We start from the raw sequence: 19,168 nt of genomic DNA, 5'->3' as shown, positions 1-19,168 counted from the left end.
TGTGTAAGGTAAGTATATTTCGTACCCTACGACCCAAACATCACCATCAAACGGTGCTTTATGGTCTAGAATTGTATGAAAATAGACATTTTATGTTTGGATAGGGGTATCCCAGTTGTTGACAGACCTGTTGGCGTAGCCTTGTCATCAGATATACATGATACATGTTATTTATAAGACGTGATGCCTGTTCTTTGTTCTTATCTTTTTTTCTCTTTTTTGTGTGTTTTGATTTATATTTTCTATCTTAAAGAACACTTTGCTAGCTGACACTCTGGAAGCTATGAAACTTAATGCTTATAAAAAGCTGTCACTACCAGTGAAAAATAGAAAGAACATGAATTTTGTTCAGTAATAATCGTTTGTGAATTAATACCTCACACTGCTCCAGTGCAATTTAGGTTTTTAATTATGTTAGCTGGAGGTTTTATGCCACAAGATCAATGTTAACTTTGTTTGATTTATTTCAATAGATTGATAATTTTTTATGTGAATTTCACTATGCAGAAAGACGACCAGTTTGCAAGGAATAGCCAGATGGATAAGGCATTCTGCGAAATGGTTTCTAAACATCTCCAAATGTACTGGCCAGAAAATGCAGATGAGGAGAAATTGATTCTTCACATCGTTACTTGGAGACCCTTGATCAGTTACTTCAGTCGTTTCAGTAAGTCATTATAAAGTAAGCAGATCACCATTTGCTTACCTGGTAAGAGTGACCTCAGAGCAAGGCATGCTCTTTTGTCATTTATCGTATCAATCAAGGTTTTACTTGTAGGTGTAGGCTGAAGGTTTTAGTCTGAACCATATTTTGATCATTTGATACATAGATCATGGTGTTAATGTTTGCATTGTTTTGATTGTCTTCAAAATATTGTTTTTAAATCTTTAGTAATTTACTCTTTCTCTGACACCATAAGGTCTAAAACTCTAAAAACATTGACAAGGATTTAACATGCTGCAATATAGTGGGCATCATAGTTGTTTATGTCAGTTAAATAAAAGTTTTTCCAAACCAAATGTGTTAAAACTGTCTAAAAATGTTCATGAGCATAATTCGACTTTGAATTTCAGATTTTATTTGATTTTACAAAAATATATAAAATTTATTTAATGAAAGAGTTTAGGCATGACATCACCATAATAAATTTTAGTCATACTGGTAGTTTCTTTAAAAATGTCTTCTACTGTCTTCCCCTCATTGCTGTAAACCTCCTGACAAGGTTATGCATCTCAGTGGATAGTTTTCAGAAAACTATTACAAACACAAACAAAATGGAATCAACTTTAGAAGAAAAGAATATAACATCGTTTCACTGTTATTTTGCCTCATATGCCATGCTTATCTTTATTCCTAATCTGGAACCCATTGTAATAATCATGGTAGATTATAGAAGTCACATGTTGCCCTTCCATTGTTGTAACAAATGTTCTAAACAATTTTATGAATGTGAGGGTTTGAATGACAGTATCACTAAACAACTAACAACATAAGCCATATTACTTTAAGCCGTATGTATCAGGGCTCTATATATCTGTGATAATATTATCTTGGGAATCAATAAAAAAATAAAAACAAAACAAAACAAAAAACTAAACAACTAACAGCATAACTGGAATTTGTAAAGTATATACACCTGAAATGATTTGTCAGAGACAACCGTAGACAAAATGACATACCCATGGATAGGAATCAGCAAGTGAACGAGGCTGCAGTGGGCACAGAAAGTATATGATGACACATGTTATAGTTACCAAAAGGCAAAGTACTGACAGTGCAAACCTGTCTAGTCTTGTCCCTTTGAATTGGATAAGTTTGTGACAGGTACTACTTTCTCAAAATGCATTTTCTGGTACTGAAAACTTTATCTTCTGATAAACCTGATGACCTATGAAGTTGAACTTCACATGCATGCCTTGCAGACAGATCATTCGTAATATTTGAAAACTTGATCTCTATAATGAAAAATATACAATTATATCTTTTAAATTTCTACTACTGTTTATATGTGAAAATCTATGCCATTTGATTGTAACATAAAGACTTTTTTAAGATATAAAAGATAATGTAAGACATAAGTTTAAGTGTTATTACAGGTGCATTTGATTTGAATAGTTTCTGTATGTCAACATGAGTATAAAATGAGATTATCTATTTTATGTTAGGTTTTGTATCCAGGTATAAAATGATAGTGTACTTAAGTCTGGTCCTGAATCCTTTATCATATATTAGGAATATTGCCGAGTCCAATAATAAATTGTCAAAATTCTTTTTATTACCATACCTCTTTTACAGCATATTTTTGTTCATTTCTTTGATGCTGCACTATTAAATGATAACACTGATAATTCTTTTGAATACCCTACCGCTATTACGTAAGGACAAAATTCTTGCAATATGGCAATGATGTTATAGTGGTTTGTATTCCTAAAATTCTACACAATGATAACCATACTTTGTTTACTGATCATCTTTTTTTCTCTATAATGCATTTTTACTCTATGAAATTGCCAGATTGATGAATACGAACATGTATCTGTCTATAGTTTCTTGATCCAGACATCAAATATCTTTCAAATCTAAGCATGTTAGTGTGTTTTTGTGAAAAGGTTGCCAGGCATTAGAGAAAAAACATTCTTCTCAATGTATGGCTCAGGTTTAAAACTTTGTCATGAGCAAATGTAACAGTTGTACATCATGTACATTGTATTATATGACTATGCATTATTTTTGAAGAATTAAAAACGTAGAAATTTACTCACATATATCGCAATTGCTCATGATTTTTCCTTGGTATTAAGACAGGATAAAATATTTTAATAGCATTGCTGACAGTGACTATTGTTGCCTATTTCAATTGATGACTGTATTCTGGTGAGCTACAACTCTATGACACTATTGCTTTAATTATCCCCCACGTTTAGCGCGAAGCGGGGGATATAGTATTAGGCTCCGTCTGTCAGTACGTACAAATTGGAATATCTTAAGAACCATTGACTGGATTCTCTTTATACTTGGTATATCAGTTCATCACAGTATAAGAAAGGTCCCACACAGGTTTGGTGACCTTGACCTTCATTTCAAGGTCACCAGGGGACTTTAACGTTTTACCCTTGTCAGCAAGATATCCCAAGAACCGTTCACTGGATTTTCTTCATATTTGATACCAAGCTTCATATAGGAAAGGTGCAGGGCCCAGTGGATTTTGGTGACCTTCCAATTGTTTTTGAGGTCACGACGATACTTTGAAGATTTCAGCATGTTAGCCTGCATGTTAAGCTTGTCAGCGAGATATCTGAAGAGCCAATCACTGGATTTTCTTCATGTTTGACAGCAAGCTTCATATAGTGAAGGCGCAGGGCCCAGTGGATATTGGTGACCTTCATGACATTTTCAAGGGCACAGCGACACTTTGAAGATTTCAGCATGTTAAGCTGCATGTTAAGCTTGTCAGCACGATACCTCAAGAGCCAATCACTGGATTTTCTTCATATTTGACACCAAGCTTCATATAGGGAGGGCGCAGGGCTCAGTTGAGTTTGGTGACCCGTACGTAATTTTCAAGGTCACAGCGACACTTTGAAGATTTCAGTATGTTAAGATTGTCAGCAAGATATCTCAAGAAGAATTCACTGGGTTTTCTTCATAGATTTCAAGACTTCTCTTGAATGTATTTTTGTGCCCCGCTGCAACATGGAACGGGGGACTATGTATTCAGCGGCGTACGTATGTCCCGATTCTTGTTAACGCGATATCTCATGAACTGTTTTACCCAATGTCTTCAAATTTGGTGACGGGCTACATTGGGGGATTATGCAGACACCAGTTGGTTTGGGTGACCTTGACCTTTTTTCAAGGTCACCATGACACTTTGACCACTTTTCAAAATGTTGTTAATGTGATATCTCATGCATTGTTGTATCCAATATCTTCAAATGTGGTGACAGCCTACATTGGGGGGATTACCCAGACACCATTTGATTTGGGTGATCTTGACCTTATCTTCAAGGTCACCACGACACTTTGACCACTTTTCAAACCTATTTAAACGTGATATCTCATAAAACATTGCACCCAATGTTTTCAAGTATGTTGACAGCCTACCTTGGGTGATTATGCAGACACCAGTCATTTCAGGCATCTTGTATGTGACCAAAAAGTAAAAAATAGTAAATATAGATATTCCATTCTTTAGCGGCAAGGGACATTGCCATATCAGTGGCAAACACATGTTTGATAAGCAATTTCTCTATTACTAATTTTTGCATATTTCATACATCATGACATTCATGTCAAGGTCAAAGTGAGTCTTGAAAATATTTGTGTGTTTGAACAGCTACAGAGCAGAGCAAAATATCAAGAGAGGTTGACTGGTCATGTTTTTGTTGACAGTTAACCTCATCTTAAACTACGACCTTCACTTTCATTACTCTTTAAGTTTGATTTGATAATATGCGGCGAGGGATGATGTCACTTTAGTGACAACTGCTTGTTATCTCTTGAATAGAAACATTGGGACAAAAGAACAGTTTGTCACTGCAGACAAGTAGCTATCAGGTATCATATTTATTATATTAAGATTGAGAATCAGATAATTTTAATATACAATTATCTCAAGTTAAAGTCAAAGAATTCTTATGATATATTTTTGTTCATTTGGTGATATAGTTGGTGATCCTGACGCTTACGACTTGTTGGTGTATGACTGCTCACAACATCTGATGGAAGCTGTCTCTTTGCTGGACAAAATAGCAGCATCTTTGTCAAAGGGAGACAATTCAGTGTGGCTGCTGAAACTGATTCTTTCCAACAAGAAGAATTTTATTGAACTTTGGGCAGCATCAAGGCAAGGAGATGAATTACACATCAGCATGGAACACACTCTTAATGTTCGTGAGAAAGAACTCCAAGCATGCCAGATCTATCTGAAAAGAGCTCATGTCCTACTCATCATGTGTACTGATATCATTGAAGGTAAGAAAAACACATTCTTGAAGCAGTAGAAGCAGTATCATGAGGAGTATATCAATGGTCAGGGGCTAATACAGCTTTTTTAGAAAAGGGGTTGGGGGGTGGGGGCACAGTTCATTTTCACCCGTTGTCATGAGAGTTTCAATGGTCATTTAATAACCTTTCAGGACTCTGTGTGTGTGGTGTGTGTGTGTGTGTGTGTTGGGTGTGTGTTGGGTGCATGCATGCATGCGTGTGTGGATCCGTCTATGATGGTTTTACTGCTTCTGTTAATTGAATTTATCTTGCCAACAGATTTTCAATCTGCCATTGTGAAAATATGCAATGATTAAATTAAAGCAAATTGAAAGTTGACAGAAACAGCTGTTCGATTTAGCTGATATTATCTTTACTGTATCATGTGACTCATCATGAAGTGTTGCTTAAACTTCATAGCAGGGTGAAGAGGTATGTTGCACATGCCACTTCTTTGTGTATGGGTGAAATAGATGTATTCTCTTGCTCAGAAATGTGTTTTCCTCCCATGCCAGATACTTGGTACTTTGTCTAGATCACATAAACCAATCAGATCTCACCATTTTGACATGGACGTAAGATACCATGTCAAGTACAGCTTGTATTACCTTTCCACCTGTACCATATTAACTTTGTAAGTTTGACTTGATTTTTTTCCAGAGTTAGCATTGATTAGCCTTTATCCATAAAGTGAGATGAATTATGGGAAGTCATAATCTCATCCTTTAGAATGCTTAAAGGGTTTTTAGAGTTCTTTTTGTCATGTTTTTAGACTTGTGATCTCATAATTTATCTCTGTATTAAAACACATGTTCATGTTTCATATCCAGTGAATACAGATGAATTATCAAACAGAGTAAGAGAAATAGAAGAAAGGATTGACACTGAAGTGTTGTGTACTCTGTGTCATCCACAACAAGAATGTGAAGCTGGGGAAGACAGCCTAGATTCCTATGAACCAATCATTTGTATCTCAGAAATCCCAGAGAAAATCATGGAAATGGTTCCTCGACTTGAGAGGTTGAATGAAAGTCTGATCTTTAGGGAAATGTGGAGACATGAAGGAGCAAGCATTGCCCCTGGAACAAAGTTTGAGGAAGCTGTCTTGAAAGTATGGCAGAAGTCCAGTCAGAGATGGTGCAATCTCTGCAAGAAGATGCAGGATGGAACAGAGACATTCAACAACATACAGGAACATGTGAGAATATTTCAAGGTGATGAAATTAAAATAACAAAAGAGTTCCAGGTTATGAGTGATGGATCTTCAGACTGGATTCCTAAGAGAATTAAGCAACTCCAGAGCTTTGAGATTCTGCAGGGTTGTCAGAGGGCTGCTGAAATCATCATGAGTATAAAGGAAATATACTCTATTGAAGGAAACTTTGCCCCAGTTGAGGCTGTGAAACAAATGGTATGTTATGGAGTTGTGACTTATACAAATATGGGAAGGAATGATGATTTTAAGGGGTGGTCACCCATTTTGTTTTATGGGAGGGGTCAACAATTGTGTACACATGTACTGGGGTGGGGGCAGCAATTTTGTACATGAAAATATTAAACAATTATGGTGGGGTAATTGATTTTGTATGTGACATGCAGGGGGGGTCACTTACTTTGTACATAAATTTGATGGGGGCTTTCTCATTGTACATGTTTCTCCGTAAAAGTGATCATCATCATCATTACCACAACCACACACGCACGCATGCACGCTCGCTCCCACACACATGCGCACACACACACACACACACACACCTAGCCATAGATTATGAACAGTCTCTTATGCTACTGATGAAATTCTTTGGGGTCTTTTGATTCACTGTATCTGAATTGTATTTAGTGATTCTAAGGGTTTGAAACCTATGGTTCAACTTATGACTTTCCATGTGGGAGATGGCCATTCAGTTCTCAGTGCCTTATTGCAGACATCACTACCCACTATGTTCTGGCATTTTTACTGTGTACAACTTGGAAACATTATGATCAAGGTCTATTAGAAATCATTATCTCTAGGTTGACATCTCTGAAATGTATTTTGCAACAAGCTTCTGTTCCAGCAGATATATGACATCAGCCCTATGCATTTTGCCACTTAGATGCATGTATAATTTTCTTGAAAATTCTATTTTACCTGTTTTAACTCCTTTGGTGAAAAACTTATTCAACAGCATTAAGTTGTTCTTTAGGGAAGTTTTAATGACTACTATTTTAAGATATGAGCTGAATTAATTGAATTATTAATTTTATTTTCAAGGGAAGTGGCAAAGACCACCCAATAAACACAATGGATGACTCTGTGTTAGAGACTTGTTCCATACTCCATGACATGAATGATTCCCAAAAGCAAAGGTGTATTGAAGCCTTCGAGAATAGCAGTCATCTGGTGAATTGGCTCAGAGCATCCATGAAAGGTAAATGAATCTTGTTACTTTAATATGTACAGGACAACATTGTTAATCAGCCCCATGTAATCAATTAAGCATGTAATCAATTATGCTTTAAAGTTTTGTCAGAATTTGACTACCAATACACTAGCTAGCACTTTGTTTATGTTACCATGGTGAGCTGTGACTTCCCAACAATATTCTTTGAATTCAAAGATATATAATGGACAAGATCTTTCGAATTTTCAGCAGATTCTCTGACCTCTGAAAAATCAAGGTCATTATCAATTTGTGAATATACAAACAGTTTATGTGATTAACAATACATAAGCACTGACCTTTCTTGAATGAATTTTATGTCAAAGGTTGTTCACACTTTGAAAAAGACTTTGAAATACTGCATTTACTGTTTGCTACAGTGATGAATCTTTCGTTGCACCAGATATGCTTTTAATGTTATTTTAGCTGGCAGCGCATGGTCGTGAATGAAGGTCATTGACATCAGAATGGAAGTGCATATGCAGGCTTACCATACAAATGGTGAACAAATCCTCAAAACTGAACTCATATACACCAAAACAGAACAAAAATCACCAAAATAAGAAAATAAACTTCCAAAACTGCAACAATTTCCTCTAAAACCAAAACAAACACATCTGTAATGAAATGGAAGCAAAACTCGTGTATCAGGTACAAGAGCACCCGTGTACAAAACGGCAGTCATAGTATCCCAAAACAGTATATCCATCTGTCCATAATAATTTGATTTCCAGAGCATAACTAAAAAACTGTTCAACATTTTTCGACAAGAATTAGTACATAAATCAAACAGAATGTAAGTGGGGCCTTTTGCCACTTACAGATTTAGGACATTGTTATTGTTCTCGATTTCCATGGATACAATTTGGACTTGGTCTTCAAAGTGTGTGGATATCATTGCCGGAGCATAACTTAAAAACTGCTCAATATCTATCAATAAAATAATTACAGTCTTACTTTAACTAGTACAAAGTTTTAGGGTGATACCATAGTATAGACCTTCTATTCAACCTTTTCCCCAAACAGTCAATATTTACAATATCAAATCATTTATTGAAATATATGTTTCACAGAATGTGTTGATCCTCACCATTATTTTGGTGTACCTTCAGCAGGGACTAGTTCCCAAAGTTTCCACTAATTTGCCATTGGTTTTGTTTCAAAGTGACTTTGCATATTGATGTTTGTATGTCAGATGGCGTGAAGGAACTGAAGGTGTTTGTGGACCTGGCTTTCATCTCAGCTGGAGAGGAACCGATGGAGATTCATAAAGTCAACTGTTTCCACTCTGCCACCACTGGATATGCTCCACTGATCTTCAACACACCAAAGAATGCTGATTATGATACTTTCCTCAAGAACTGTGAACTGGTCTGGCAGGAACTCAGATCTGATGAGGAACTACCAAACAAATTGGTAATTCTTATCAGGCTTTTATTGTTATTTGTAATGTTAATATATTTTGATGCAGTGGTTATTGATCTAGGTAAATATAAGCTGATTAATGCCATTATGATCAATAGTGTTTGAAATATAGGGGTTCAATGAACAGCTTAAGGTTACATCACATCAATGCATCTGTGAATAGACTTGCTTTATTTACTTTCTCTAAAAGGAAGCCCTGCTTTGAAAAGTGGTCAAAGGTTTTCATGCAGGTTACTGTGAAACATAACATACCATCATATAACATAGTTACCCCTGCAGCCATAAAACTTTGCATTTATCATTGCAAATTCATAATCCAAAGTAAAGGTCTATAAATTGTGTATATTTTATTCCCTGCAATGCCTTTTGTGGTCTGGTATTATTTTGAACTCCATCTGTCCATCTGTTCATCCATGCAAATCTGTCTTTTCCAGAGCAGAACTTTAAAAGTGTTCAATGTTTCTTCACCAAACTTGGCACACCGTTTGTGTCTAGTGGTGAACTAGTGCCTTTTGGTAGTTTTGGATTTCTGAGTAAAGTTTTGTTGTGTTTCCATTGCAGAACTTTAAAACCTTTTAATACTCTCCTTCCATTTTGTGGGTATTCAACAACCAAAAGTCATAATTTAACATTTCCACTCTATTCCCAGTATTAACATGACTTAGGTACACCAAACCATGGAAACACTCATGCAGTCTGTTGTTGATACAAGCATACTAGTATATTAATAGTTTACATATGAATGTCGTCGTTAGATCAATGTGAAGTTAAATGTAACATTTGTAACAAATGTAAATGTAACATTCTAACTAGTTGAAATATTCATGAAGAATATTTTACATCAGTATTTTAATTTTGTCATGAAAGTATGTGCAAAAATTAGTACATGTGAAATTACTAGCACCATAACTGATTTGATGCAAAGAAAGGACATCAAACGTTCTATTTATCATTTTTGCAAACCAAAAATGATTGAAAGTAAGCAATTGAATGCTTTTTTTTCTTTTTCTTTTTTTTAAACCCAAACAAAACAAAAAACATTAAAGGTCACATGCAACCAAAAACCAAACATAATTAAAACACAATTATCGCTTCTTCATGACATATAATATGCATTGCTGATTATGAAAAAACATATAAACAAAATTGTAAGCGTATAATCGCAAATCAAAAGTGCAATATTTTGTACTTGGGTTTACCTCCCTCGAAACGAAGCAGCCGGGATACCGAACCCAGTCAGAGCGGGTGGGTGTGCACTCAAGTGTAACGGCTGGTTCATTTGCCGATGCCGCCCTCATGCACGGCTCATTGTGTGTGTATATATAGAGATGTTGGGTTTTGTAAATACATGCTCATTTTTTGTGTATAATATTTTGCAATCAACAGACATCATAACATGTCATGTGTTCAAGTATCACACCTGCCTGTCTGTGTAATTACATAAAGTGACAGAGACCGAACTCGTGCCATAAATCAATGCGTTTTGTTTATGGTGTATAGCCTGATTGGTGTTAAGTTCAAATTGCACGTGGTCAGTGATAGCAGCTGTGTATTGAATATTGTCATTAGCAGACAGGCAGGCAGACACACACACAGGTGTCAATAAAACAAGACATTGAGTTTTGTCTGTGACAACGACATATCTATATCACAGTTAGAAATTCTGTCAACGCTAAATAATGACATTGCTTTTAAGTATCGAACTGAGAAAGTGTCTCGGTAAGAAGAACGTATGGTGAAATAGACAAATGAAATTATATAAACAGTTAATTTTCTGTCATAACATATAAAAGCTCAGCCTGTGAGATATCAACAAAACATTAGAAAAATAGCTCACACCAAAGCCTTCACCGGTATTCACCTGACAACCCGGCTTCCAAGCTGCGCAAACCTATTTACTTGCGCACGTGCTATGAGCGCAGCCCAGCTGTTGAAACCCGTTTTCCCCAGAAATTTTGGGGAAAATTAGTGAAACGTTTGAACTCCGATTTCGCGCGTTTTTTTTCATCTCGTTATTTTTCAACTTCATAAGTTGAATTTGCATTTTTGACGATTTGTTTCGGTATGTCCATACCGAAAGGTATCAGAATCTGCAAAGTTGTGTTTTACGTTGCATGTGACCTTTAAGTTATGTTATGTAAATCATGTCAATCATATCCTATGAATGGCATTTTACTGACTAAAGCCACCCTAGACTGTCAATGATACAAATGAGTTTTGTGCATATTATATCTTTGAAATAGCTGACCAAAGTTTGAGGATTTTTTTTTCACAATAACAGGATTAACTGATGTGAAATAAAGCTAATGTGATGTAAATCTAATCTAATGTTTCAAAACTGATTTTGAATATTTTGTAGATAATCCTGATCTAGTTCAAAGTAAAACACATTTGAACTCCACAGACCTTTTATGGACACCATTACCTATTATGCAAATTAGTTGGACAAAAAGCTTGTTCTTTTCCACCATGCTTACTATTGCCAGATTGCAAAATCCATTTTGATAATAATCCATTGAAAGAAATGACACTAATTACAGATAAAAATCAGTTGGTAGGTTTGACAAGATATAGCCAAGATTTGTGACCTTGATTTAAACTCTAAGACTATATTCCAAACTACCTATACTATATAGCCAATACTTAACTCTTTGTTACTATTATTAGTATTTTATGATTTTTAGGATTCATTGCCAGTATTTCTGCAGAGGATACAGAAGAATGGTAATAAAATGTGATGTAATAAACCATGAATGTAGATCTAATGGCTTGCAATGTTTTTTACATGTGTGTGGTAGACTGAATGCAGTCGGTTTTTGAACTGGCTGAAGGAAGTTAAGAAGTCACATGGATCTGTTGAAGTAACCTCCTTGACACAGGCAGGACAGATAAACAACAGGGGCATGTACAAAATTGGCAACTTAGATGACATACAGAACTGTTCACTTCTGGTAAGATAATACTCCTTTCTATATACCAGTGTTCCATTAGTATTTATTGTGATGTCTGTAATGATTTGTCCCGTAACATTTTATCTGCTTCTTTTAAATTAAAGTTAATTAGGGTTTTGTTTGATCATCACATTGCAACCATCCTATCATTTTTCTGATAGGCCTTGAACAATGTCATCAGCCTACATGTTACACAAGACAAAGAGCAAAATCTATCCCGAAGATACACCTACAGCCAGTTGGTGGATCTCCAGAGCAGGCTCATGCTGGTGGCTGGCCAGGCAGAAAAGGGGAAAGAAGATATGGACCACTTCACCATGGTGAGAAATTTGTTGTGAAAGTTGTCTCTGAAAACTGGCATTTTCAGCATTTGTAAATTTTTTACTTAAAACAACTTCAAGAGTATTTGCCTGAAATGCTTAAATTTGTGTAAATCTGTAAAAACTATTAAAAAAATAAAGCTGCCATTCCTGAGTGCGAACTACAGACATACTGCAATTTGTATGTCTATTCCAAGGTGGTTTCTGAAATTGTCACTGCAGCAAAATCACCTTATTAATGCTTGTACTATTTAAATAATATGACTTTAATTATCAAGATTTCTGGCAGACATCTAAGAATTGTGAATCCACAGAATGTATTCCAAGATTAGGTCTTGCCATGTAGTCAGGAAATGCTGTAACAGCCAATAGTTGGTGGTGGTATTGTCAGTACATTTTAGATGGCTCTTTTTAATTTTCACCTCACATTTCCAATAATATTTAGGTGAAGAGGTTATGATTATCATTTCTTGATATGAATGTAATTATCACATAGGCTTTCAAGACATTTGCATGGTCAACAGGTGCATTGCCATCTGAAAACATGTAGGAAATGCCTCGCTATTACCAGCCAAAGATTGGCATCATGGACATCAATGTATTTATGGCCATGACGGACAACAAAGTTCCAATACCACATCATAAGACTTAGCACCTGTTCTGAGGAGGAAAGATCATTTGCTTGATAACCATGTTAGTAGCTACACCGAAATGTTGCTCATATTATATTAAAGAAGTTGTATATCCATAGAACTCTCCTTGTTGTTCATCACACCAACTTCTAACTGCCACTGAAACAAGTTATGTCTATCCTACTTGTGGATTATCAGGGATGATAATAAAGGCTAGATAAGGCCATATTAACACTATGAAACAATAAAGTATCAACATGGACTTTAGTGAGTTTCACCTGAGAAAAACAAACTTATCAAAATTGTAATTACAGAAGTAGTCCATCATAGTCTGACTTCAAGTCACCAACGTGGAGTAGCCAATCATGGACCTGGTGATTCATGATGTTAAACCCTTATAGCATACTGATGTACATGATTTATGGTCATTGCACATATATAATATGTGTTATTTTTATTTTAACATTATAATGAGTTGAATTGTCTATACAGTCAGGAATCATTTTACATATGTTTGACCATTTGCAAGATTAAAACCCAAGGTGATTTCATTCAATGTTAGGTACAACAAAACAAACATTGATGGTCAAATGTATTGTGGGTCACAGACTTACGTAAAGTTGAGACAGACCAAGACTGAAATTAACATTGTGTTATTTGCAGTTTCCAATGGGCAATAATTTTGATAATTTTGCATTTGATGTTTGATGGCTCAAGTAGTTTCTCACCTCCTTTTCAGATATTTGTCACCCAAAGTGGGGGTTCATATGATCAGATGCTATCATGTGTATGCTTTTCTTACAGGTTTTAGATGGCATAGTGCGTCTTGCAAAGACCTATATCAGACTGTGCATAGACGGATGTGTCTTGTTCAACTGTTGGAAGGGGAAGTTTTTGTGTGGAGATGAGAGGAATGTTTGCACCTTTTTGGAATTTGGTGAAGGGGAAAATCTTGAAACTTTAAAAGGACATCGAGGGAAAGAGGATGTTGATGTCTTTATCCAAGCTCTTGCAAATGAGTTTGAGGACTTCCATGATGAATGGATGAACTATGTCAGTGACAAAAGGGATGAATACTTGGAGCTGAACTTCTACACCATTGAGCAGCTGGTGTTCCTTCAGAGAGAACTCATCAAACTGGGCACAGATGAGGAACCTTCTGTTCATGTGTACTCTATGTTGTCTCTGATCAAGCCTGATTGTACTGAGTCTGATCTTGGCCTTGCTATGAAGACTGCTAGAGAAGTTGTATTTGCCAAGAAAGACAGAAAAGAGACAGAGACTGAAGACATTGAACCAGAGACACATCAAGATGTTGACACTAAACAAGTTTTCATTGATGCTATGAAAAACAGTAACTTCTCAGAAAAACTGGCCAGACAAGCCTTGGAAGAAGTGAACCCTGAAAATATTGATTCTGGTTGGTATTACACACATGTGGATAGAATTGTAATGTGTGAAAACTGATGATAGATCATGTTCTTGATAGTGTAAGATGTATGAGGGATGTCTAAGAGATGACTAACTGTTAGGGCTGAAAGTTCATGAAGATCATTATGTTGCCTAGATTTGCTCAAGACATTTTTTTAGATTGTTTTAAATTTAGAAAAATGTAAGGGCAATATGTTCTTAAAAAAACACACAAAAATCTAGCTTTAAACTGTAGTTTGAATGCAATCATGGCAATTATCATAGCATCTTATATTTGACAGTACTCCTCCTCATTTTTTCAAGAAATACTACAAATTGACGTTAGAGATTATTCTTTTACGGGCTCTTCCACGGGACCATTAGGAATTCTTTTTAAGTCAACTCAAAGTATTGGATAACACTTTCTCAAAACGTTTTAAGCAGTCGCCATCAAACTTGGTATATCAGTTTGTCTTCTTTTGATGGGGCCTTTCTTTGCCAAGGCTTTTGGTAAGATTAGGCATGGGTCAATGTTTACATACTTACATATTTCAAGGTCACCATTGGGTAAATGTTCAATGGTAGTTGTATTATTATATTATCTTGCAAATATGGCAGTTAGTTACTGAGGCATAGTTTTCTCTGCAACATACTTGCTTGTATCTATACAATCCAATTTTTCCTTATCCTGACTCATGCTTATTTGCTTGTCTTCTTCCTCTTGCGAACATAGTGGAACACTTGTATCTCCTTATTGAAGCTCCCTTCAATAAAACGTACGTAAAATCACTACTCACCAGAGTTATCTCTGTTTCTGGTTTTGGCGGGAAAAGTGGCGCCACTGTTTTCCCATGCTTCACTCTCTCCTTCTTCACCCTGTGAGCAGGGTGTGAGAGCGCCTGTGTCTCCTGTACGGCACTATATCCTTTTATTATTTAGTTAGACACCTCTATTATACTTTATAGAGGTTTAGCTAGTATCTTTCAACAATATGGTTCCATATTTAATCGTATTTAGCACTGTTTATGCACGGGTTGGTCCGTGTTTGTTCAGTTGTTTACGTTCATGAAAAACTGTTCCAATTGTAGATTACGTTTCTCTGCTGCTGACCCTCATCAATTGTGCCCTAGCTGCACGGTACCATGTTCTTTCAGCTCCTGCTGCATTAATTGCAAGCATTTAACTACTTGTGCATTTAATAAATACCTTCTTTGCGTCTTTAGACGTGCTGCAGATAGGTTTAGACTGGTTGGTCCAGTCATGGATAAATCAGCGGTGTCCCTCACCAGTCAACTGCTGTCTGACGACCCCCTGCCGTCTGGTGTTCCGCTGGAGTTTCCCACGGAGGAGAGGCGTGGGACGAAGTCCGCCACCTCCAAGAAGAGACCTGCTACTCCGGACATCCTGTCGTCTCAGCCTAAGACTCGGAAATCGTCAACCACCCAGCGCAGACTCCGCACCCCCAGGGCGTCGTCCACCACCACGGGGAAGTCAGCGCAGACAACACAGACTTTCTCAGCCGAGATTGTCCCGTTGACGGAACAGGGACTCTACGATGATCAACCGATCATCATCCCAGAGGTTCATCCCCAAAAAAGACCAGTCTCAGCTCACGGTGACTTCAGCGCCAGATCTCCACGCAACCCGAGGTATCTACGCTGACAACAGATGAGCGTCCTGTGGGCCACGTCGCTATCACCGCAGAAAGGGCAGCGCTACTTCCACCGCAGACCTTCAACCAGGGGGACTTTATGCAGCAGTTCTACCAACAAATCATGGAGATGATGGAGCAGCGTTACGGCCTGGAGAAGAAGTCACAGCCAGCCCACAAAGAGGTCCCGAGCCTTCACGAAGGCTCCAACACAGATGTCGTCTCTGAGGGGCCCTCCATCAACGTGACATCTGGCAGCAGATCTACACTGCAGGACCAGCCTGTGCGAAGGTCGACTCAACCATCCCCTGCGGCGGACTCGGACGATCAGCATCCGCGAAGGCATTCGCGAAGGCATTTGCGAAGGACGACTCGGTCATCACCTGCTACGGATTCGGACGATCAGCATTCGCGAAGGAATTCGCGAAGGAGGAATCGCCCATCCCCAGATACAGAATCGGATGACCAGCGTTCGCGAAGGACCAGTCGCCATTCCCCAGATGCAGAATCAGATGATCAGCGTTCTCGAAGGCATTCGCGAAGGACTTCAGATACAGTATCCAAGACATCTTCCACATCACGCAGATCGTCGAGGGATTCGCCGAGCCATTCGTGAACCCACAGTCGCTCATCTCCGCGCAGGTCACCCTAGAGACGCAGTTCACCAGGCCACTCGCCACACTGATCTCCAAGCCGATCTCCACGCAGGTCTCCACGAGGTCACCGCAGTTGCGAAGGACTCCACCTTGATCACCATCGGAGGAGGATCAACGTCCCTTATTCAACACTCCTCTCATTGAGGATGACGGCGGGATCATCTTTTCGGACGCTGAAATATGCTACTGGATGGCCAACGGTCTAGACTTGGCATCACCATCTAAGGATGATAATCCGGCTCACACCTATCTCATGCAGGATGATGATGTCGACACGATCACTCTCCCTCCGATTGATCCCATCGCTGCGGTCCCAGAGAACCTGGACGCAGCCTTCAAGTCAGCCACAAAAGCCCAGGCGCCGCATCTACCACAGTTCAACGCCAAAAAGTTCTCCTTCCACAACATGGATCCATTCTTGAAGGCACAGGACATCGATGAGAACTTCAAAGTCATCAGTGATGCCAAGGCCAAGTCTTACAACATTGAAGACAAAAAGTTGGCACAAGTTGAAACTATGACCAGGCGCATGTTCTTCGGCCTCAACAGATCAAGGGCAGTCAATGAAACGCTCATCGCTAAATTCCGAGACTCTACTGCGGAAGAAGATAGGATGATATATTCGGCCCTCCTTATGCAGAAGAAGGACCAACAGTTTATGACAGACCATCTCTCATCCATCTCCAGCACTGACACTGGCACGTCGACAAGGTCTCCTCGCCTCCTGCAGTTGGAGTGACCACTTTATCAAGTCACTCTACACAGCCCTGTGGTCAACTCCTTCCATCTTCGCTGGAGGAATCAACGAGGTTGCCAAGGAAGTTACCAAAGACTCAAGGGAGGTCCTTATGATCAAGTCCATAGATACTCTGGCCAGCGTCATCAGGCAAACATCCCAGCGCTACTCGGGCAAGTCCAAGTTTCCTGGGATACAGAGAGCATGGGACAAGAAAGTGGGTAGCTCCAGAGGCGGAAAAAGTTCCTTTCGTCGCCCAGCCGGCAACTACAGAGCAAGGTCCGGATGAGGCAGGGCACCCAGAGGTGCCAAGGATTATCGAACCCCCAGCCGTTCCTGTACAACCTTCACGAGTGGGTGGACACCTTCAGCTACACTGGGAAAACTGGGGAATACTTCAAGATCCGTTTGTATCCAACATCCTAAGAAACGGATATCACATACAACTACAGGCCGCTCCACCGCTTACAGTCGACCCTCACAAGTTCGACTTCAAGACGCATCAGATAGAGAAGTTATGAGAGGAGGTCTCATCTGTACTAGTAAATCGAGCCATAGAGGTCGTAGATCAAACCAACATCACGCCAGGTTTCTACTCACCAGTTTTCCTAGTACCCAAGAAAAACTCCAAAGAAAAGTTCTGACTCATCTACAATATGAGCACGTTCAACAGAGACTATCTGAGCAGACCTCCCAAGTTTCGCATGATACATCTACCTCAACTAATCCACCTCGTCCGTCCGATGGACTACATGGCCAGCATAGATCTACAGGACGCTTACCTGCATATTCCTGTACATCCAGACTTGAGGAAGTACCTCAGGTTTACACTGGACGGGCTACATTACCAATGGAAGGTCCTGCCATTTGGAATATCATCGGCCCTTTGGTTGTTTACAAGGGTGACGAAACCCATAGTCATACATCTACATCATCGAGGTCTACGCAGTGCCTTTTACCTCAACGACGGGATTCAAATACATCAAGATCCCAAGCATCTCAGACTACAGAACTGTACCATCAAACTGCTTACACAGCTGGGGTGGTTAGTGAATCTACTCAAGTCGGACCTAGAACCTACGCAGGACCTGCAGTTCCTAGGCATCAGATTTCTCACGACGCAGAACCGCATCATCGTACCAGAGGACCGATGGCTCAAGATTCAACAGACAATCCCACAAGCCCTACTCTCTCCGTGGCCACTACGACAGTGGCAGAGTCTGTTGGGTCTCCTCACGTCTGCACAAGACATGACAGCCAGAGGGAGATTACACCTACGCCCGTTAGAGGTCCTCATCAATGCTCATCTCGACGACCCAGACCCCTTTGGTCTCCCGGACTACCTCAGACCTCATCTTCTATGGTGAACCCAGAGAGCGAATGTCTGCAAAGGCATCTATCTAGCAGAGCCAGAGTGCAAGAATCATCTGTATGCGTCACTCCAAGGTTGGGGAGCACATCTCGACAACGATGTGGCAGCCGGGAAATGGACCAAGGAAGAGAAAAGTCTGCACATCAACATGCTGGAAATGAAAGCAGTCGTCAACGCCATACTCCATTGGGGCAACATTCTACAGAATGCGCATCTCATGGTACACATGGACAACTCCAAAGTGGCGTTCTACATAAACAAGCAAGGATCAACATAATCATTGAACCTGCTGTACCTCTGCTTTCAACTGTTCGACCTAATCGACGATCTGAACATCCACATAAGAGCATGCCACATTCCAGGAGCCAGGAATGTCATAGCAGACGCACTCTCCCGTCCAACTCAACAATCTCCGACGGAATGGATGCTACATCCCGAGATCTTCAAACAGATCATCAAGGAGATAGGAGCCCCGCTGATAGACCTCTTCACCACATGTTTCAACAATCAGCTGACAACATTCTTCTCTCCAGTACCAGATCCACGAGCGTGGGCAACGGACACTCTCAGCATATCCTGGGAAGGACTAAACGCATACGCGTGTC

The 19,168-nt window shown here is 39.1% G+C and overlaps 1 protein-coding gene across 1 annotated transcript in view; it reads left to right on the top strand.

Annotated features, from left to right (window-relative positions):
• Positions 1–19,168, top strand: part of LOC124289211 (E3 ubiquitin-protein ligase rnf213-beta-like) — a gene marked incomplete at its 3' end in the record, with an annotated part of 178,699 nt that overhangs the window by 123,581 nt on the left and 35,950 nt on the right. The window contains exons 15-22 of the mRNA XM_046725815.1: positions 508–667; positions 4,670–4,975; positions 5,818–6,398; positions 7,242–7,398; positions 8,606–8,826; positions 11,634–11,786; positions 11,948–12,106; positions 13,543–14,158. Coding sequence (XP_046581771.1) covers positions 508–667; positions 4,670–4,975; positions 5,818–6,398; positions 7,242–7,398; positions 8,606–8,826; positions 11,634–11,786; positions 11,948–12,106; positions 13,543–14,158 — 2,353 coding nt within the window. The remainder of the gene's footprint in view (positions 1–507; positions 668–4,669; positions 4,976–5,817; positions 6,399–7,241; positions 7,399–8,605; positions 8,827–11,633; positions 11,787–11,947; positions 12,107–13,542; positions 14,159–19,168) is intronic.

The sequence above is a fragment of the Haliotis rubra genome, unplaced genomic scaffold (genome assembly GCF_003918875.1).
Source record: "Haliotis rubra isolate DU_JTF1 unplaced genomic scaffold, ASM391887v1 Scf436, whole genome shotgun sequence".
Lineage (NCBI taxonomy): Eukaryota > Metazoa > Mollusca > Gastropoda > Lepetellida > Haliotidae > Haliotis > Haliotis rubra.
Note: the sequence above shows the minus strand (reverse complement) of the source record. Positions and strands in the feature narration are given on the sequence as shown.